Source organism: Gopherus flavomarginatus, chromosome 6 (genome assembly GCF_025201925.1).
Source record: "Gopherus flavomarginatus isolate rGopFla2 chromosome 6, rGopFla2.mat.asm, whole genome shotgun sequence".
In the NCBI taxonomy this organism is placed as follows: Eukaryota; Metazoa; Chordata; order Testudines; family Testudinidae; genus Gopherus; species Gopherus flavomarginatus.
In genome coordinates this window covers 14,920,334-14,943,146 of record NC_066622.1, presented here as the reverse complement: position 1 = coordinate 14,943,146, position 22,813 = coordinate 14,920,334, and the positions used below count along the sequence as shown (strand labels likewise).

Below are 22,813 nucleotides of genomic sequence, written 5' to 3'. Positions count from 1 at the left end.
TCTTAAGTTTATTATGATAAGCATTTTTGATACTCCTGTATTGGCACACAATAATGAATCATATTACTGAAATATATACTGAAATAAAATGCTTTTATTGTTATACTTTTTGTGGACAATGTAATAATCTTGAAGGCTGTGATTTTCAAAGAGACCTAGGGAGTTTGGTGCCCAAGTCCTATTGAAAAATCAATGAAAATTGGGTGCCTGAATCCCTTAAACCCATTTGAAAATCCCAAACTAAAACTGCTATTTTCTTCTTACTGAATTATTTAACTGTGTTCCAGTTTCATTAAAATGTTCTCATGAATGATGTGACTCCTGCCAAACACTTTATTTTTCTTTTTTTTTTTTTAGGTATGCATGGACTATAGCCCAGTGCAGAATTTGTGGGAATCACATGGGGTGGAAGTTCACAGCTGCTAAAAAAGATCTGTCTCCTCAAAGATTCTGGGGATTGACTCGATCTGCTCTCCTGCCTAGAATTCCAGAAGATGGCTCAGGCAACGATAGAACACCATTACTTTGCCTGTAATCTAGTAACCTGTTTTTGGAATGAATAAGCAGCCGCCAGCGTCTCTCAGTTGAATGTGGTCAGTGCTGCTTCTGATGCTTGCTTAAATACGTTTTTTTTTTTTTTTTTTTTGAAAATGAAAGCAAAGAAAAAGACAAGCATCATTACATTTTGGGTTTGATGCACAGACAAGGTACTGTTGTTCCCAATACACTGAGAATTGATGGTTGTGTCTTAAGATTTGACAACTGGGAGGAGAAGTACAGTGAGAGACCAGCAAATGCATCTGATTCTAGGAATGTCAGATAAATGCTGAAACAGATTACTTAAACTTGCCACTGTATAAATTAAGAAGACATTTACTGCTATTGAATTAAGGTAAAAGATGTGCAAAAAAAAGTACTATTAAACAGTATTTGATTCATACAATTTATGTATGATGGTAAATACCAAATTTTGTTTGTGGGATATTGGCTATTAGTATACTTCAAGTATATTTTGCTGAGAAGTCCTTGTTTCTAACTATATGAAATGCTCCACATTCACACTGTTTGTTTGTTTTTTTCAAATGTTTGCCTAAACAAATATCAAAGAGCGTGTCAGGTCTAAACCTCTGTACTGATTGATGTTGCATTGGTTAATGTCATCCTTGTAGCGATGCTATAAATGGTAGAAGCCAAGCACTTACTGATATCTGCTGCTAAAGCAACTACTGTATACAGTTCCTTTTTAAAGGAATCCTGTATTAATTGTTTTGTCCTTAACAGTTATTTCATATACTTAGCATGTTTGACATGTTGATTAGCAATCATTTAAAAACTAAATTATTAATATAAAATGTACAAGTTGATTCCAGTGCATAAAATATATTGTCATTTGTTTCCAGAATACATTAGTAAATTTCAGTCAATGCAATTAAATAGGTTTACATTTTTTTAAACAATTTCCCTCTGAAGTTTAATTTACCTTGTATACATGCCTAAAGTTCACAGTAATCTGTGAAATACTTCACATTAGAAATTGCTCACATCTATATTTTGACTGGGGAAACGTAGCATACCTTTACTGCTTTTTATGTTTGCATATCATAAGTGAAAGACTGTGCATTTATCATCATTCTTTCCTGATAAAGAAGTAATGTTTCTAAATAAAGCAGAAATCAAAGGCAGGTTTGTTTTTGAGACACTGTGGTACAGAAGAGGATGCCAAAAAGGGTGCAGCTTTTGCTGTTTTTTCAGAATGCACTTTGATGGTAGAATCTGAAGATGACAGATTTCTCCTATATATAGACAGATTTTTTTTTTCTTGTGAGGCTCTTCTGTTCACTCTTTATTTGTTCAAAGTAAATCTTAGAGATCCTGTGTGTGTGGTTACTTGTATTGTTAAAGAAAAATTATACTAAAATGCTTAGGATTATATTTATGAAATGCTTCATCCATCCCCACATAGCATGCTTGTTTATTGTATGTAGTATTAATATGTTACTCCAGTAAAGGAATAAGGACAAATATCTTTAAGAGACAAGCAACTGACTTTACTGATAATGCCATGGTGTGTGGTGTACTGCAGCCAAGAAAAGATTTTCAAATGACAGAAGATGTTATCTGCTGAAAGGATATTAGAAAACTTTATGATGTTAGGTATCTAGAGAGTAATGATGGTGTAACTCAGGTTTAATTCCTTGAAGCCTTCTACCTCTGTGCTTTTATGATGTTTTTTGTTATCCCATATATATATCTATAAAATCAAATTTCACTTTATTCTGCAACATTCTTAATTTATGAGTGAGCTGCGAAAAGCAATATTAGCTTAAACATAATTCTGAACAAACAGAGGGTGAAAGATAATTCGTTGTCTTAAAGCATTCTAGATTTTGTTTGTTTTTTTTAGAATCAGCTTGCAAAAAAATTAAATGTTAAGCACTAGTGTGAAAAGAGCAAGAGTCTGTGAATTATCTGTACTATACTCATTCAAATCATATTGAGGGTGTTTTTTCCTAAGTTAGTTTGATTTTTTTTCCCAAAGGTACTAAGCACCTGAAGTTCCTATTGACATTACTGAGCTTTGTGGATGCCTCGCATTTTTGAAAATCATGTCATTCACTGTTCACTCACAATTCAGTTAATGTTATTTTTCAAAAAGGATGTTGTCTTCAGCTATCATCAAACCTAATAGTGTGCTTTTATTTTTGGCTAGGTCTGTATCAGATTGCCTCAACTAAAAAGATGAGAATAACATTGTGAGACAATATTTTAGCATGAAATAGGCATATTTTTGGTATTGTGCATATATAAAAATATAAAACTAATATAATCGAGTGAGATCACTAAGAAGTTAATTTAGCAGTAACTTAATCTTGTTGTTTTTCACTCTGCCTAAACTTCTGTGTAATGTTTGCCATTACAAAGTTCATGACATTTTCTAAGTTGAAAACGTGCGATTCAGGTTAATTGCAAAGAAGATAAACTCTGTTGTGGGACACCTAGCCATTAAAAAACTACAATTGTAGGGATCATTAATATGTACAGTATGTATTTTATAGTATAGATGTAGAATTGTAAAAGGTTCTGTACATTAGTTACAATTTTCTATGTTTAGAAAAATGGGTTTCTTTTTCTGGGGAAAAACTACTACAATGTTAAGATTGTCAGCTGTTATCAGTAAATCATTCAAATGCAGAGATTACAGACTTCTGAAAGCCAAGTACTAAACAAATCAGTGAACATCATGACAACAGTTGTTTCAGCTTCATTCAGTTGCTTCTTTTAAAGTCATTATTGCAGTAGCACTAAGCCCAGGTCTACGCTACCGGGGGGGGTCGACCTAAGATACGCAACTTGAAGTCGGCATATGTTAGGTCGACTTACTAGGCCATCTACACTTGATGCAATAAATCGACCCCCGATAGATTGATCACTACCCGCCGTTACGGCGGTAGTGAACACCTGCCCTAGGACATATCATTGATATGACAGTCCATTTCACTAACAAATATCAAGATTTCAAAATAATTTCTGTTAAATTTTGATGCATAAACAGAACCATAATAAAATGTTTTCTGTTGCTTGTAGATATTTCTGTTCTAAAGTGTTTTGGAGTTCTATATCATTTATTTTATTTGATGATAATGCTATTTTTGTACATGAAACATTTTGTTCTTCCACCCGTTTTTCATCTGACTCTGTTAAAACTTCTTTGTAAAGTTGCAGGTAGGGTGACACGTTCTGCTTTAACTGTTCCTTTGTCTGCCTTTTTAAACAAGTTTTCAGAAAATCTCATTGCTTGCAAACATTTGCAAAAAATAAAACACTTTCAAATATATTTCAAAACAAATGCCTAGGATCATGTGTTTGCGTGGTGCTTGGGCTGGGAATGAAAGAAAGCATTCAGTTTTGTATTTATTATGTAGATTGTGTTGGCATCCAAAATGCCCTAGATGTGTTCCAAAATAGAGAAGACACTGTTTCCAGTTCAAAGAGCGTGCAGACTGAAAAGGCAAAGAAGGACAAAAGAGTCATACAATATATAAGCAAAATGGTACACGTGTGGCTCAGTAGTTTTACTGGTTTTATTTTTGTTTTTTTTTTTTGAAGGGGGAGGGTTAAATGAAACACTAAAGTCCCTCCTCCCTTACTCCCTTCCCCTCCTCTATCAGCCCTTTTAGGATGACCACCCATCCTGAATTGGGTGGGACAGTTCTGAAATGCAGAGTTCAAATTCCAGTCCTGGGCTGAATGACTCCAGGACAGCATTTGGCCCAGGTTCCCTCCAGTACCTGCCTGAGGCTCAGGGGTGGCGCCAGTCCTCTTTCCAGTAGCCTTAGCCCCCTCGCCATGAGGCTTAGCCTTTGCTCGTCTCCCCCCCCCCCCCCCCCGCCCGCCAAGAGTGTCCTGCTTTTGCCTTTTGAAAAGATGGTCTCCTTAGCCCATTGCTTCCACCCACCCAAGCAATCCCTAGCTTCAATTCCAATTTTTGTTTCTCTCTCTTCTAGCATTCCACCGTTTAGCTCCATTTAAATGAGTAAATCCTTCATTAACAGAGAGTTTAGATAAATAAGTGGATGACTTAGCAGCTAGTTTTTGAAAGGCATCATGGAAGAAGAGAGTTTTGAGGAGAGGGTAGCTATGGCCTTCGCAGATAGGTTCAGGAAAAGTGTGCCATCTACAGGGAGCTGTGCAGAAAAAGGATCAGAGACAAATATGGGAGAGACAGACAAATGGTATGTTAAGCCTTGGAGTATTAGCAGAGAGGAGGAGAATGAGGATATGATAAGGCCAGGGAAGATGAGGCAAAATTATGTAGGGCAGCGGTTCTCAAACTATGGGTCGCAACCCTGTTTAATGGGGTCATCAGGGCTGGCTAAGATGTCATAGGGCCAAAGCCCGAGCCCCACTGCCCAGGGCCGAAGCTGAAGCATCAGCCTAACTCCTCCGGGGCCAAAGACGAAACCCAACAGCTTCAGTCTTGGGCATCAGGTTACAGGCTCCCTGCCTTGGGTTTTGGCTTTGCTGCCCTCCCCCGACCCCAGCGCAGCAGAGCTTGGGCAAGCTCAGTATCCCCCTCCTGGGGCATGGTGTAAGTTTTGTTGGGGACGGGGGTGTCGCAGTGCAATGAAGTTTGAGAAATCCTTATGTAGGGCCTTAAAAGCTGTTACAAGCATCTTGAACGTCTAAGATAAGTACAGGGACCAACTGGCTCCAGGATGGAGGGAAATATAAAAATGATGTAAAGCCACCATCGCTCCAGCTCTTAGTTCTGCATCAAGTGCAATTGAGCCAGAGAAAAGACTCAGCTTAGATATGAGCCCAACAATATGCTCTCAGATGTGTGCTATCACATGCACCAGGAGCATTTGGACTTTGTCTAATCTGAGCTTTTTTACCTGTAACGTTGTATCCTCTGGGCTAGGTTACCTAACGAAATAGAGTAATTTGATTTTGCTGTTGACGTTTTTGTTCGAAGTACAGGCCAGAAACTAATTTTGTTAGAAAGCTTCCCCAGTTCTTCCCCCAGCTTCACCTTCAGCCCAAGCTCCACTGTGAGCCAACTGTGCAGTAATGGAGGCTTGCAGGGGACAGGAAAAGTTTGGGCATCACTGGGCTAAGGGCTTAAGTCGCTTGAAAATGGCTCGTAAGAGTGTACCTCACTTAGGCACTTTTGAAAATTTTATCCCAAGACTTGATGTAAAGTGGGAAGAGTTTTCCCCAGTTACCTGGCAAGAATTGTAATGGAAGGTGGTTAGTATGGCAACTCCCATCTTTTCGTGTACTGGTATATATAACTTCCTACTGTATTTTCCACTCCATGCATCTGATGAAATGGGCTTTAGCCCGCGAAAGCTTATGCCCAAATAAATTTTAGTCTATAAGGTGCCACAAATACTCCTAGTTGTTTTTGCTGATACAAACTAACATGGCTACCACTCTAAAACCTGCCAAATACCAGTAAGTATGAAATGTAAATCTTGTCCAGTTCCTGTTTGTTAATGTTTTCACAAATGCTCGTGTATGACTAAGTTTCTGCATAGGCTTTTCAGGTCGTATTTTGAATGTAGACTGAAAGTGTTTGCAGTTTTTAGTATTTTTCAGCAGTTTATAATCACATGGCTGAAAAGCTATTTAGTGTTACATATTATATGCATTTTTAACTTCTCCTCTCCCTCACAAGATCCAACATGCAAGAAAAAACGTGTATGCATTTTCTTATAAACAAGTTGCCATTGGTCGGCTTACCAGATCCTTGACTCAGTACAACTTTAAGATGTCTGCCCTTCTTTCTTGGGAGATCACATGTATTTCAACATTGTGCAAATCCACTAGGGATTAGTGACAAATGCGTAGCTACTGGGCATGGGTTCATAGATTATGCAAAGAAATGTAAACCTGTACCCTATGAAGAGGACAGATCCCAAGCTGTATGTGATTTTAGGTAGAGTTGTCTAAAGATATTATGATTAAATGAGGCCGTACAACTTGTACTTAAGGTTATATGCTGGTAGTGGAGCATGTTGAATTGAATTTCAGACTTTCAAAGAGCTATTGTGTTATGAAGAAATTACCTAAAATGTCAAGAATTTAAATCCTTGTCCTTTTACACACATTGATAATGAAGGGCACTGATAGCTCCTTTAGCACTAACATTCTGTGGAAGCAACAGTCTTTACTATCCCATTGGAATTTGAAGAGGATTTTGTTGGGGGTGGGTGGGGAGGGAAGAATTATTAGACTAGAACCAGTCATGCTTCACAATATTCTATAGGATTTGCTGATTTATTGAAGCTCATAAGAAAGGTCAACCACCTGAATAAAATCAGTGATAAAATACTAGATAAGGATAAAGATATTATCACAGGCTTTATTTAATCCATAGAGAAATTACAAAGGGTCTGGAATGGCAGCATGCTATATGACTTTTTTAGAGGACTTAGAGGACAAACTGATTGAAAAGCTTCATCTATGTCTGAATACGGAGCACTTGTCTGTAAAGGGCTGCAATCTGTATTTTATTCTCTGTGCACATTTTCCTCACCTATTAGTAATTCCATTTGTAATATATAGGAACAAAAAGGTTAGTATTGTCATAAAAACTATCATCTGAGACTGTGAGAGTCCCACAGAAGTTAATGAGCCTTCATGTCTATACCAGATGGGCAAGTAACATAAGGATAATGCTCTGCCTTCACATTCAGCCAAATGGATCCCAATGCACAAACATTGATCGTTCAAGCTATAGAGGAATTACTCTTACTCCAAATCAAAGTACAACAGTGTATGAGGTGAAGCACAACACACTCTAACAGAGCACAGCAGGACTTCACAAAAGCTTAGGAAGTAAAGAATAATTTACAGAAATGAAAGCACATGGGAGATTTTAATCCTTGGTGATGTAGTGTTTATTCAGGTGTAGACCTCTGTTTGCTTTTGATACTTTAGCCATGTTTTATCATTTCCTTTCTGATGGACGGGGAAATGAGAAGTGACTTATACAAGGCAATCAAATGATTCAGTAAGGAACTAGGAATAGCACTCAAGGTCCAGGCCAGAGTCAAGAGACCTAGCTATGAGCCATTGGGCATACAGATGTAGGCAAAATATGTTACCCACCATAAAAAGAGGGATTAGCCCTTCTGTGAAAAGTTTCCTGGCATCTGCACTTACCACAAACGAGGGCCATGTTCTACATTTCATCCAAAAGACAATAGGTAAAATTTTCCAAAACTGCTCAAGTTATTGAAGAGCCAAGTCCTATAGACTTTCAATAATAAAATACAAAAAGTAAATGAATGCAACTAACTGTACAAATAAGGCCAGAGCCTGAGATCCTGTAAATTGATGTCAAGTATCAGAGGGGTAGCCGTGTTAGTCTGCATCTGTAAAAGCAGCGAAGGATCCTGTGGCACCTTATAGACTAACAGACGTCTGTTAGTCTATAAGGTGCCACAGGATTCTTCACTGCTTTTGTAAATTGATAAATCTTCACTGGAGTTCATGGAGCTACAGCAATTTATACCAGCAAAAGGTCTGACCCATAGCATTTAAAAGTACAGCTCAAAAATCTGAGGCAAACATGAGTGGTGTGCATTCATTATATTGTTTGCTGTGGAGCTCAGCCATAGGTAAGAAAAACCCAGCAGAAACAACTTTGCAGTGAGGGAGGCTGTCCATGTCACACCGTGAGCAATAATCAATATCAAACTTGCAAACTGTGTCTTTATTTTCATTCACTGTGTGTAACAATCAGTACCATGACCTTGATTCTCCGGCTGTGCTCGGATGTAGAGGAGAGCGGCAGTTGCAGAGAGTTGTTTGCAGCCCTCTGATTCTTTGATGCCTGGCTCTGGTGGAAGTTAGAACAAGGGGGTGGGCCTACTCTAGCTTAGTCAGTGGCATAAGGGCCATAATGGACCACCACATTCCACTGTTCTCCTTCCTGCCCTTGCAAGTACCTGACATTGCCTCCTTCCCCCATTAGCTCAGGTTACACTACAGGAGGGAAATTTCTCCACCCATTATCTCTAGCCATTTTAAAACCGCCTTGTGCAAAATGGCTTCAGTAGACCAGCAAATCCAACTGTATGCATCTCACTAAAAACAAATGCTGGGAGAAAAGTGAGATTAACACAAAATGTAGCCATCACATGCTTGCCTATTGTAACTTGCCTTCATCTGATACTTTGTATTCATGTGTCACTTGAGCTGTAATGTACCGGGGCTGTGTTAGAACAGTCTCAGTCAGTTTGAATCTGTACGGTGTGGTCCTTCTGATAAACTAAACTACAATTGCATTAGAAATGTATTTGTTGTAAAGTGATTCTTCCCAATACCTGGGGAATACCATTTGCTTTCAGTGAGCATAAAGTTTGAATAAAACTTTGTCATAAAATAAAATTAGGTTTAAATAATCATTTTCTCATGTAAGAGCAACAGATTTGTCTTTGTCTTTAAAAAAAAAGTCATCGCATTGCAAATGCAGCATAAGTCCCTTCATAAATCAAATTGTGTCCGTTCATTGCTGAAGTCCATGCTAGGAATAGAGATAAGACTTTGAAGAGTAGAGGGGGAAATTAAAATGCTGCTTTAGGCACTAGCCTGCAGTCTGGGTAGCTGGAAACATACCTTATTAATTCAAAATGGTAATGATTTAACCCTTGATGTCTAGGAGTATGTTTTTCTTCATATGAACACTTGCAATTTAGGAAGCCAAACAATATAGTCATAATATTATTATTATTTATCTTGCAGTAGCACCTAGGAGCCGCAGTAATGGACCAGGTCCTATACAAACACACAACAAAAGATGGTTGCTACCTTAAAAGACTTTACCTTGCACTTCTATTGCACCATATGCCCTACAATCTCAAGATATTCAAAGCAATAAAGCTACAACACTCCTGAAAGCCAGCTAGGTATTATGTGATATGAGTTACATGAACTGAGGCAAAGTGATGTGACATGATTTGAGGCAGGTCACAGAGTGAGTCAATGGCAGAGTCAGAATAGAACCCAGGGGGCTTTCCCCTTTTGCCATCCACACAGGGACAAATTGGTTTCTAATTCTAGCCTGTTAGTTAGCCTGAAACAATAACAGATGTGTGAATTCACCCCCACTCTGATTGGAATGTCAACCCTGGAGCCCAATTATGTTATTAGCTGCACTATATACATTTGCATTAAGCACCAATAACATAAAGTCCAAATATTGTAATGGTGATATAGCCTAAACTGGTCTGTATCATAATCCTGTTCACTCATGCTAAGTATCCCATAACACCTTGTATTTGCTGAAGTAAGCACATGGCACAGGCAGATCAGAAACTTGTCAAAATCAATATACATTCATTCTATGTCGTAGTACAAGCTAGGGAAGGACCTTCACAGATCAGTACCTGGAATGCTAGGATCAAAACAAAGATAAGGAACAGAACAAGAATGTAGGTAACTGAAACAAACTGATTTGTCGGATTTTAGTGACGTGTAAGAAATGTGTAACTTGTAAAATCATATGAATAATACCCTCTGAAATGTGTAACTTGAGGCACACAGCTTCTGCGTATGGTGAATGTAACATTGCTGCACAAGTCTGCTCTTCAGAGAATGGCATGATATAGAACCCTCTTCCTGTACCATATTAACAAATCTGACTGGCACTGGTTATTTGGTCTCTTACATATATTTCATAAAGAACTAACAAACCAATCTGTGGTCAAGCAATTGCCTATACAATTTATCAGCACTAACTATTCAATTGCTTAGCATTTTAGCAGATAGCCTGGGGAAAGGAGAATTGCTGCAGTGAAATTGATGCAACGGTGACAGAGAGAAAGCAAGGGAGAGGAGCAGAGAAAGGAAGATGGGAGAAAAGAGAAATAGCAGTGGTCCTCAAGTGCACTTGATTTTCTTTCTGATGACTGATATTGCGACTATAGGGTACGGAACACACACATAACGGTAGTAACTAAAGTTAATTCAGCACACAAATGTATTCTATCCTTGATCTTTGCACTAACTTCCCATTGCCATCAGCAGGAGATCTTCTGTGGGCTGAGGGCAATATGAAGTCCTGAATTTATATCCCAGCCTGTAAACTATACACCTCTACCCCGATATAATGCTATCCTCAGGAGCCTAAAAATCTTACCGCGTTATAGGTGAAACCGTGTTATATTGGACTTGCTTTGATCTGCCAGAGCACTGCTTTACCATGTTACATCGGAATTCATGTTATATTGGGTCGTGTTTTATCGGGGTAGAGATGTATTAAAAATGGAATTTAGTCTCTGCAACGAATGACTTTAACACCTTATTCTAGGTATGTGGTAGGCCATCCCATTGCCATGGTGTCAATGGGTGTGAAAGGCATTTATCTTCCCAACTCTTCTGCATGGTAGGGAAGTATTACCCCCATTTTGCAGATGGGGAACTGAGGCACAGAAGGATTAAGTGATTTTCCAAGAAAATCTATGGCCATAATCACACCCAGTGTAAATACAAAACATGCTGTTAGACGCTTGCTCAAGTGCATCTCCTGCTGTTAATAATCTCACTAGTCATGGTCATCTCTTTAACTTGCCTTTGTTGGGGAGATAATGCTGACATTACATGACTCTACAGCTTTCCTTGGTCCCCGCATATCAGAATGGGCAGAAAATTTTCTTTCTCATTGACTACACAGGAGAGAGGATTGGATGAGATTGTCCACCCAAAATAAAAACGTTGCTGGTTGACTGGAATATGTGTCTTGAAAGAAAGGCATGGATGGTGCCTTTGTCCAGTTATCTGAAATACTTCAGAGGGACTTTACTTTTACCTGAGAGAGAGCGAGAGAATGTGCGTGTGCATATATAGAAAGCTGGCTACATATGTATTTTTTGCTGTGTGTGTGTGATTTGTGCCCAAGAGAAAGCTGAGGTAATAATGGCCGTCTCATTGTGCATTTTTAGCCTGAGCTGCTCCTCTCTCCTTCGGTAATGGAAAAGGGTAAAAATGTTAATTTGAAGAAACACTCATCGCTGTGAGTTATGCTTAAATAGCAAATTAATATCACTGCCAGAAACTCATCTGAAGAACAGCCCTAGTCTTCATCAATGCTGCCTTAGTGCAGAAATATTATCGCAAAGAAAATGAGGCTACAAGAGGAACGAGGATCATTTTCTGAGAGTGAAATAGATTATAGTGTCTTTCTCCAGATCAACTCCTATGCATTAGCTGTCACTAAGTCAGATTATGGGTTAACCTATTAGGAAAGAGACATCTCAGCTTGCACATGGAGTTTATTTTCCTTATGCAACCTGAAAACTTGTTTAACCTCCTTTTTTATGATATGCCATGTCTGATATGCCCTGACGCCCACATCCCAGTCATTCATTTATCAGTGGTATAATTTTCCCTCTAGCACAATAACTATTGCACAAGCTTCACTCTTTCCTTGTCTCTTACAGCACCAAGCACATTGTTTGCCCATTAAAAATGTGAATCAGTAACATTAGCCAAGCTCTTAGGCTTTAAATGTTAACTAAATCCCTGTAGCTTAACCAGACACACACAAGCAAATGAACTACAGGCCTGGAAACAAACAAACAAAAAAATGTCATAACTGTAGAAGTGCTACTTTGTCACCACTGGTTAGTGAACCCAGGCCCTTGCATTGCATAGAGCACCTAATTCCACTGTGCTCATGCCTCAAGGATTTTGCAGACAGTTGGCAGTTGTGTTTGAAGATAGCTGATTTGGACAATGAAACACTATAGTAATGCATGTGGTATAAATGCCTAGCTCTAATCAACTATTATTTAGAAGGGGTCTAGGCCTGAGAAGTGAGCGGGGCAGGGCAGAGTGAGCCGTGCTCTGGGAGTAGAAGGGTGAGTGGGGCAGGACAGGGCTGGGAGAGCCACACTGGGTGGCCGGATGGTGGGAACAATCGATACCTCTCTCCTGCCCCAGTAGCAGAGGCCAGTTATTTCTGACTGTTGACCGGACACTACCAGGTTCCCTTTTCAACAGGACTTTCCAGTGGAAAACCAGACACCTGGCAACCCTATCAGCAACTGGATTCTACATGCATATAGGAGAGACAAAAGCCTCACAGATAATCAAGTTGCTTAACCCATTCGCAACCATGTTTGACCCTGATGCTTATTATCAGGTTTCCTAACATAACATTCACAATGCCCGTCCATGGCTGCTACTGCAAAGTCACTACGCAGCATGGCCAAAGGCAGCACAGCTCCTGGAGTCAGCAAGGCCCTTCGACGAGCTCGATTCTAATGTTAACAGTACCAGTTTTACCTCATACAGCCCATCACATCCGAGCAGGAAATGTACCTGCTGTATGTGGTGATGGGCTAGAAATAATGGACTCTTTGGAATGGTTTCCAGCTTACATATGGTTGAGACTGTGACAAAAGGCTTGGAGAGAGGATTCTTACAGCCATGTGATGAGCTACTGGCAAATGGTAACCATGGCTGCCCCGGGAGGGGGTGGGCAAGGGGGGCAATTTGCCCCAGGCCCTGTAGGGGCCCCCCACGAGATATATTATTCTATAGTATTGCAACTTCTTTTATGGAAGGGGCCCCCTGAAATTGCTTTGCCTCAGGCCCCTGAAATCCTCTGGGAAGCCCTGATTGTAACTCAATAGGAACAGCAGTGATAGCGAGAGCAACCACTTCTGTCTTGTGCTGTACCAAAGTATTCACCATCAGGCCAGGCACTGAAACTGGTAACCTGATTTAAGTGGGTGACTGTGGCAGCCAGAACATTAACAGTGATGTGCCCTAAGCTCTTCAACTTGATTCAACCAACTGGTCAAACAGAGTCAGAACCTGCTGCCCTTTGGGATATGAAGCATGGCCGAGCCGGGAGGCAGGGCCAGCTCCAGCTTTTTGCCGCCTCAACCAACGAAGCAAAAACAAACAAATAGATAAAGCCTTGATCCACAGCACTTCAGCAGCCGCTCAGCCACACCGCTTCATTCTTTGGCTGCAATTTGGCAGCGAGTCCTTTGCTCCGAGATGGACTGAGGAACCTGCCGCCAAATTATTGCCAAAGACCCAGACATGCCGCCCCTTTCCATCGGCTGCCCCAAGTACCTGCTTCCTTTGCTGGTGCCTGAAGCCGGCCCTGTCGGGAGGTGGGGTGAAGGGGGAGCATTTATGTGGGTAGCAATGTTGAACCTCATAGGTTGGAAGGGTGAGCAGAGTCCCCATGGCAGCGTTTATCTCGCTCTGTATTTCCAGTTTTTTCAGAGCTTTAAGTATAGGCACATTTGGTGTTCTAGACGGGTACTAGGCGTTCCCAAGCAAAGGCAAACTTGTGCTAATGCCGTTTTGGGGCCCGTAAATAAAATTACAGTAAAGGCTCCTTACTTTTAAACTAAATGTCAGTGCTTAACGAAAGGTTTTCAGATTAGAATGTGTAATTTGCCCCTCTCTCTCTCTCTCTCTCTCTCTCCACATCCTCTGATTTGTTCATTCTGCTTTGTTAACGAGAAGCAATTGCATGGGGTGAGCAGAGCGGGAGGATGAAGTAATTGGAAATTAACTCATAACATCATTCGCTAGCATTCCCAGTTGCTCAAACTCCAGCACTGATAGTCACAAGCACAATATTTTTTTTTCTTTGCCACAGGGCTAAATTTGGTTTGCTATTTTTAGTTCTTTTTTGCTGTTCTAGAACCACTCAGGCCAAGTTGAAAGCATTAAATCTAGTTATAGTTCAATTTTCTTATTTCCACTCTAAGGCATAATGCAGGAAGTCTTGTATGCCATTACTTTTATAGAAGCTAGTTCACATTTCAGAAACATGCTCCTTCAAGTTACGTGCAGCAGTACCAGTCCAGTATGTAGAATACTAACTTGTCATTTTTAAAACTGGTCTCCACAGTGTAACTAGCCTTGCCCGTTCTTAGGGTTTTTTCCCCTAGAGACAGTAGTCTCCTTGATTACTTGGTGCATTACCCAGTTCAGATAAGTCTTATGTAACAGCAATAAGTATCTAAGTGATACTAAAAAAATATGCCTTGATGATTTTTCTTAACAAACCAGCACCAACCAAAGGGTGTGGCAGTTGGGGCAATGGGGCGGGAGAGGATGATCCTGGGGCTGGCACCTGACACTGCATGGCCAGGGGCTAGAGCCCAAATCCCCACAGCCAGATCCCGGGGCCTGAGCCTGAAGTTCTGCTGCAGGGGAATGGAGCCTACTGCTGCGTGGCCAAAGCCCAGGGCCGGAGGAGGCACTGGGACACCAGGTGCGATGGTGGGAAGGGTGGGAGGATGATGAGTCTGGGAGTATGCAGATAGGAGACAGCCCACCTCCATGTGGCTGAAGCCCGGGGCCAGAGGAGGCAGCGGATATGAAGGGTGATGGCAGAGTAGGGGTGAGCCTGGGGCCAGAGCTTGCGGGAAGCCCTGCAGCCAGATTCCAGGCCTGTGCCCGAAGCCGTCTCACTTTTTTCCTGCCTTAAGGATGAGCAATGCTGGGGAGGGGAGAGACTGGAGAGGAGCAAGTGACAGCAGGACCTCGGGGGGGAGAGGGGGAGCGGTGACAGGGCCACGGGAAGGCGGGCTGGGGGTGGGGGAGGCTCCCACTTCTTGGGAGTCTCTGGCACTCCTGTTCCAAGGCTGGGAGCTGGTATAGCATGCCTCCGGGGGCGGGGGGGAGGCACTCACGTACAGCATGTGCATGGCCAACCTTTTTAATTTTGGGGATGCTTAGCCTCCCCAAACTCTTATACATGCCACCCATAACTAAGAGAAACTATTTTAAACACTACTGCATCACCTTGTTGACATATCTCTTTAATTGAAAGGTACTATGACGCATGATTTATTATGATTTTACAGTGTGCCAACCCCCTGTTCTTAATCTTGGGGGAAAATTGCATGGCATAAAACAAACTTTTAGTTCCCTGTACCAGAGACCATCATTCCTCTGTGCTTCTCTCTGTCACACATGCCATCTATCCTCTCCAACTACATGGCAATCAGGGTGTTTGTTGCTGTAGGTCTTCAAGGTCGCTGGTAAACCAAGGCTTTGGCCCTGTAAGCAGACTCACTGATGTGACCCTCTATGCAGTGCAGCAAATCTAGGGCTGTACACAGGCATAGTGGTCCGTGCTAGCAGAGCTGACTGCAGGATGGGGGCCAAAGAAGGAAGCTCGTCCCAGAGGGCTGGAATCACAACTCGTATAAGCCTAGCACCACTGGGGGAACCCTTGGGCAAAGGCCATGACTAAGTCTGCCAGGCAGAAGATGTGGCTGTGGGAAGCGTGCTTCCTCCTCCGCCATAGGAGGACAAGCAGGGCCAGGTTGGCAGCTGTGGCACAGACACAGTTAATGCTCTGCAAGCCTAGCGCTAGCCTGTGGGCCCTCTGTTTGTCCTGAGGGGCTGCTAGACAGCAGTGTCAGATTGCCAAAAGCGCCGGCACTGCCAATTTGAGCAGTCAGAGAGTAAACCAGCTTTTTAGTTGCTATTAAATATACTTTTTTTTTTTACATATACTGTATATGTGTGTGTGGATGTGCACATACATGTGTATAAGCTTGGAGGAGGCCTGAGAGGGCTACTCTGTATGTGTGTGCACAGGCATGTACATACCTTATTGGGTACATGTGTGTGTGTGTATGTGCGCTCATGTGCACATATGCTCCCGTGTGTTTACTCCTGTGTATTCACCTACCCTTGTGCACATGTGTGAACTGAAATGCTGCAGCAAAATGTTTGGCTGTCACAATGATGGGCTACAGAAAATCCTAAACTAGACAGTAACAGCTTGAAGTGGTGAGCGCAGTGGGGTGGGGGGAGGCGGGGAATATAGTTGGTAAGGCACTACAGGAGTAATCCTGCACCTCGGACATGCTCCAAACCTCACGGGATTCCTTTCTCATGCTTCCATCTTGTTCTCATTCAACCTTCTAATTTACTTCTTCAATCACAGTGGGTTAAACTCAAAGCAAATATGAAGCAAGCTCGTTTGTGTTTTAATGTGGCAGACTTCAGCTGCTGGAGGAACACACACACACACACACACACACACACACACACACGACAGTAAAGTACATTTATCCAAATGTATCATGCCACCAACGGTCGATAAAGCTCTTACTAGCACATTTGCCGAAATAAAAGCTTGTTATATCTAGACTGCTATAAAAAAGGGCTTAGTGTCCATGAAAAGAGTGCATACAAATACTTATACTTCCTTTCCTTACCTATATATGGAAACCAGCAGCAGGTGATGTGCACTCACTGCCTGCTGGCAGATGGAAAGGATTGACTCAGTGTGTAAATTTTACTTAAATGTTTGCTTTGCTGCGATCACCCTCATCTATCAAACTAGATGCTTGCAGTGGGCTGTTTTGACTCTATTATGAGTGGCCTGTTTATCACTGCAAACAGATAAAGCAAGGTACAAGCAACTGGCTTTTTATTTCAGTGAATGCTACTTATACAAAAACAGGGCTAGTGTCACTTCATGTCTTTCGCTGCCTCCTTCACCTGTTAGTGATAAGGCAAAAAGCGCAGCAAGTTTGCACTCTTAGCCGCTTGTTACAAAGAGCTACAGCAATAAGATGAGCTATTCTGAATTGGGAAATGGAAGTCTAATGTATGCACTGCGGCACCCTAAATGTTATATAGACTGTAGCAGGACTAACCACCTCGAGATGGCTCAGCCCCCACGGTACAGTCACGTGCAACGAGGGCCAGTTTATTTGAGATTAACTAACTAACTTGAAATGTGATTACAAATCCATATGGCTTGTCATGTGACACAGCGATTAAAGGGGAACTGGACGGATGCGGTGACTGCTAATAGGCCATTGATGGGTACTTACACACAGCTAATCGGTGAGCCTGGTTTAAATGTGCCCTCGGCCTGATGGAAGACGGGATCTGAACATAGGTCGCTCACTACTCCACAGAGTGCCAAACCACTGACCTAGTCTGAGGTGGGTTTCTGGTACTGTTGTTGTACAAATAATTAACTGGGCTGGAGCATAAGTGAGCATGACGTGCGAAGTGGGCAAGCCAATATTAAATCCCTTCTCACTAGGCAAAGGCGAATTGCACTTGGAGGAGACCCTATCCCAATTAAGTGCCTTAAGCACCAGGGCCAAACAGTTATAAAGGGAAACTCTTCTGTCCTAGGCTTTTTTGTGCCTTGCCCCAGAGTCGCCCCTGGCCCGTGTCTTTGCAGAGGTCATCTCTTCCCCTCGTCTCCATCCCATACCACATAGTACTGAAAGGCAGCTACCAGCCATGGATATAGCCCAGCCGCCTCATGCAGCCTGGCCAGGAAGGGGTTAAGCCTTAAGGAGGCATTGTGCCCCAGCGACCTGGCTGCCAGGGCTTCAGCAGCTGCAGAGCCAAGCAAAAGGACAGCCCCCGCACACAGCCCTGCAGGAGGCTCAGCACCTCACATGGCTCTGGGCATGAAGCCTAGGGGATGGTGCAGCTCTGTGCTCCCTCAGGCCAGGGCCAATGGGCATTGGCTTCCTCTGGGCCCTGGCGGGGAGGGGATGTGCAACCCCTCCACACCCCACCCCTTCTCCAAAGTACCCACCCCGCCCCGCTCTGCTCAGTTCCACCCTCTCCTGCACTCTGTGAAACAGCTGATTGCGGTAGGTGCTGGGAGGGACGTGGCAGGGAGCTGGCTGCCGGTAGGGGCTAAGCACATATACTCAAGCCAAGCAGGCCGGCAGAGGGGTGAAGTCCTTGCCATGGAGCCTGCAAATAGAGGGCAGATCTGGGCTGGAAATGTCGTCTCTCTCTCTCTCCCCCACCCCAACACCCATGCAGTGCTTTTCTGAGGCAGGGGAGAGGCTCCACTGTGCCCCCTACTGCTCCAGGTGGCTTTGGTACTTGCAGGGCTCAAGCCCTTCCTGGTCGCAATCCCAAGCAGCAGGGCAGCAGAATAGCCCACAGCCACAATCCAGAACTGCTAAAAAACCTGCCACAACTGTCAGTTACACATAGCCTAATTGGGCTGAAAAACTGCTGGGAGTGGGGCTGGGTGGGGGCGGTGAAGGGGTAAAGTGGGGAGGCGACAGTGTGAGAAGGCACCGGGGGAGGAGCAGCAAGGAGGGCCGAAGGGTGGGCAGCAGAGATGGGGCAGTCATGTGCTCCCACCCCCACACCTTTAAATTGTGCCCCTCCCCCACTATCAACAATAACGGGTTGCCTCCTCCTACCAGCTCACACTCCTATAAGAATCCTGTTGGGGCTTAGGTAAGAGATGCCTGTCTGAGGCCATAGTGCATATGCCCAGTGGCAGAACCGTAGGTATAAGGGACTTCTGGGCGCTGCCAGAGTTTGGTAGGAGGTATGGAGGCACGTTAGTGGTCCCTAAATGTTGAATTTAGACATCTAGAGCGGGAGCTTTCTTCTTGTAGCTAATTAGCACTGACAGAGAAGAGTACCAGATTAGCTGGCTCGTGAGCGCATTCCTGTTTGGCAGTTCCTGTGCTACAGTCTCTTGCACATAGGTTAATTTGGATAACTGGTGTATACTGCAAATTACCCAGGCTGAGCTTGTCAACATTATATGGACAAGCTCTGCATAATGCTAACCACTGGGGACTGTTATAAGAGGAAAGACCAAGCATTCCCCCAACAGCAGGCAGGCATGTGCAATAACAATGACCACCACAGTTACCGTTGCACATTCAAGGGAAATCCTGCCAGTTATTGTAAATTTGAAGTCCTCGCCATAAAGACAAACCTATTTTAGCATTTCCCCCATGAAACGCAACCTTAACACCAGGTCTAACAGTCACCACTATTACATTGCTAGATACACTCGCTCACAGAATTTGCTTTTTGTTCATGTTGTCTGAGAATTTAGTGTTTGAGAAAGTTGCCAAATTATTGCAGCTGTAATCCAATGTCATCTGTTACCCACAGCATGGGCAATGGCATTTTGAGGCCTACTTAAATGTATCCAGCTTATTGCTAAACGATAAACACATGTAACTATGCTATACATGACAATGGATTATTTTATCAATATCCTTCCAGTGTTTCTTAAGAGTTTGGTTTTTCACAGCTAAATGTTTAATGGTCCAGTTACCTGTCAGCTAGCTGAGGTGGTGGGAGTATTTCCCAAATGGAGTCACCATGTAAGCATGCCACAACCACAGCAGATATGCGTAACTTACAAACTATTATCCTGCCCTTGCCACTGGAGCCATGAAAGAAGCCTGCTATGCCTGTTCCAAGGACCAATGAAATCCATGTCAGGCGCTAAGCAGATGTGGGGGAATGGTGTCTGTGAATATCAAGTGTAGCACTGGATCCTACTATCCTAATAACTTGCACATAAGGCTCTGCGAATAGGTTTCAAAGGCAAAAAAGGCACCTAACTCCCATTGACGTTAAGTGGCAGTTAGACATATAAATGGCATTTGTGCCTTTGAAATCTAGCCCCTAGTTTAATGATGCCTATTTTAGCATTGGACTTTGAAACTTAGTGGGGAAAACAGTTTGAACTAGAAAAAAAAGTGGTTTTTTTTTTTCCAAATGCCACAGCTCTGAAACGCAGACATGATTTGAGCAACACATTTTTTATTAAAAAAATGATCTGGCCTCTGATTATGAATATTAAGGTGAAGGTTTGAAAAAACTGGTTTTATGGGCTGGTGGTAGCCTTCTCTGTAAAACTTCAGCTCCAGCTGGTAGCTTCTGCAGTTGAGCAGGTCACGTTGATGCCAGGATTTAGAGGTGTGAGTTGCATGGGTTGTCAACAGACAACTTAGCAAGTCAGAATGTTAAGCTAATATCTGTACAGCACTTCTAAATGTTAAACCCTATGTAATTGCTAAGTATTGTGATAAAGTGAATAGGAAAAGGGGGAGGGGAACAACCCAAGAATGCCCTGGAAGTAGAGTTGCCAACCCTCCGGGATTGTCCTGGAGTCATCAGGAATTAAAGATGAATTTTTAATTAAAGATTGTCATGTGATTAAATCTCTAGGAATACCACCAATCAAACTTGGCAACCCTACCAGGAAGCCACTCATGCGTGCTTGTGAACACTCCCACTCAAGCCAGGCCTCAGCTGCCCTGCTCATCCTCTGCTTAGCACCGATGTCAAACTCGCTTGAGTGCTGGACTCAACCAACGATACCTGGCTCTCACTGTGCTGTGTGTTTTCTAAAGAAATCAAACCCTACATTCTATATACTCCAAAAGGCCTCAGGTCCTTACAGTTATTTTCCTAACCTCCCTCTAGTAAGCCTTTAGAGTTCTCAGGGGGCATAAAAAGCCCCAATGTAGTGATAATACTGCTCCCAGCCTGCTGGCTCTGCCCTTTCCTTCTGAGATTCACTCAGGCCCGTTTGGGATATTAATATTTACACAAAGCACAGTAAAAACATTCATTAAACCTCACAGTTTACCTTGGAGGTATGTAATTAACATTATTCTCCATTTTGCTCTCCTCAGGTGGTTCCTTATCTGAGGCGGTGGCATATTGTCTTTTCTTGTCCCTTGGGGATGGGGGGAAGGATGGGGATCCCTTGGAGTTTTGCACCAAGCAAGGCTGAATCTGTCTTGTGCTATGCTACGGATCCTGACTGAAAGAACTCCCTTCTGCCTAGGATGATGGTTGCTACCTCAGCATGTTAGCTTTGGTAACATATTCTAAATATTAGTCCTTTTCTAAGTATTCAATTACTGGACATCCCGGGATGATTAGTCATCGCCTAGCTAGATGCCAGAAGACTACAGAAGCAGAGTATCATTGCCTTGTTTATAGCTCCTCCCACCCCTGCTTAAGCCTGGCAGCACTGACTCTTTGCAAGAAAAAACAGAAGGGACAGAGCAGAAAAGTTGCAGGGAAGTGACAGTGGAAGGGCACTTTCAACTCTTCCTCCTGGTTTTCTCCACAAAGAATCTTCCTCTGCTGCTTGGTGGTTGGGAGCTCTTTTGAAGGATAAAAGGAATATGTTGTATCAGAACAAAACTATCAGTTCCTTTCAGTGACACAGGACAACAAATGAGGAAGCCTGTCTGCACTCCAGGGGGGAGTGGATCTGGAAAATCTGCGGACATCTACAAAATTACATTGACCTAACTTACATCGGCAGACAGCCCCTGCAGTTATTAAACTGCTTGTGTGTATGCACACTTGGCTCCTTGTGAAAGCAGTGTGTCTCCTCACCAGGAGCGCTTGTATAATCAGAGTGGGACATTGTAGGATGGCTTCTGAAGGCCAGTAACAGTCAATATAATCAACAGTGTGTATACTGACAGTGTGTTGACCTAATCAGATCGACTGGCTCTAGGCTGCTCAGAGACGTGGTGTTATAATAGGCTTAGAAAGGCACTTACATCAGTGAGAGCCAAATGTAAGTGAAGACACTGCCACAGCTAGATTGAGACAAGGCAGCTTATGTTGCCCTAAACGTGTAGCACAGACCAGGCCTGAATTTGCTTAGTTACTCTGGCTTCACAGAACCATTATAAATAATCCATTCAACCATTAATATTGGCAGCCACGTCAAAGAAAGGGCCAAGGAACAGGGATGTTTTACAGCCTATCAAACCCAAAACATGAGTTTTAATGTGACTTTGGTATATGGAACTTTACAAATTAATACAAATTATGAATAATATAACAATTAAGCTAATTATGGAATGCACTACTTAAAGTAAATTTGACCATGATATCTACAACAGCGTTGTTGCCTAATTGTGGAATTGAATATAATTAAATTTCATACTGAATTAGAAAATAGAGCTATTAACAGCAGCTTTTAGGGGTTTTGCAGAATTTAGTAGAATAGTTTAAAATGTTACGTAGTCACTTGCAGATACGAAAACTGATCTCAGTTTCACATCTTTTAATTTAATTTCTTCCAAATTCTGTGAAACAAATGTTGAGCATTCAATGCACCTGAGGTAGGCACCCCAATTTAATAATAATTTTAATTGGGGTATTTGATCTGAGGTGCTAAGCAGGTTGCAATCAAAACAGAGTGATTGTATTTAATTACACTATTTTCAAAGCAACTTGCTTCTCAGTCTGCTGAAAGTGTGACTTTAAGGGCAGAAAAGTCAAAGATACCAAGCCCTCCCTGAGTTTCCTCCTGAGAAGAGAAATTTCAAAGCTGCCGCACTAGGTTGCTACCTCACAAGGCTGCTTTAAGGATTAATTCAAGTCTGTAAAGTGTTTTAAGTTCCTTAGAGGGAAGGACCTACTTCAGTGCTAAACTGTACCATGTTTCCCCCCAGCAAAATTAAACAAAAATACTTTATCTAACAAATTGTAAAGGTGGAATGCTGTGATAAGCATATCAGACTAA

At 42.4% G+C, this 22,813-nt stretch overlaps 1 protein-coding gene across 3 annotated transcripts in view; it reads left to right on the top strand.

Annotated features, from left to right (window-relative positions):
* CRBN (cereblon) overlaps positions 1-3,847 on the top strand; it is a 43,373-nt gene extending 39,526 nt beyond the window's left edge. For all 3 annotated transcript variants that reach the window (XM_050957489.1, XM_050957490.1, XM_050957488.1), the window contains one exon: positions 358-3,847. In XM_050957489.1, the coding sequence (XP_050813446.1) occupies positions 358-535 (178 nt within the window). In that variant the 3' untranslated portion in view covers positions 536-3,847. The remainder of the gene's footprint in view (positions 1-357) is intronic.
* The last annotated feature ends 18,966 nt before the right edge of the window (positions 3,848-22,813 follow it).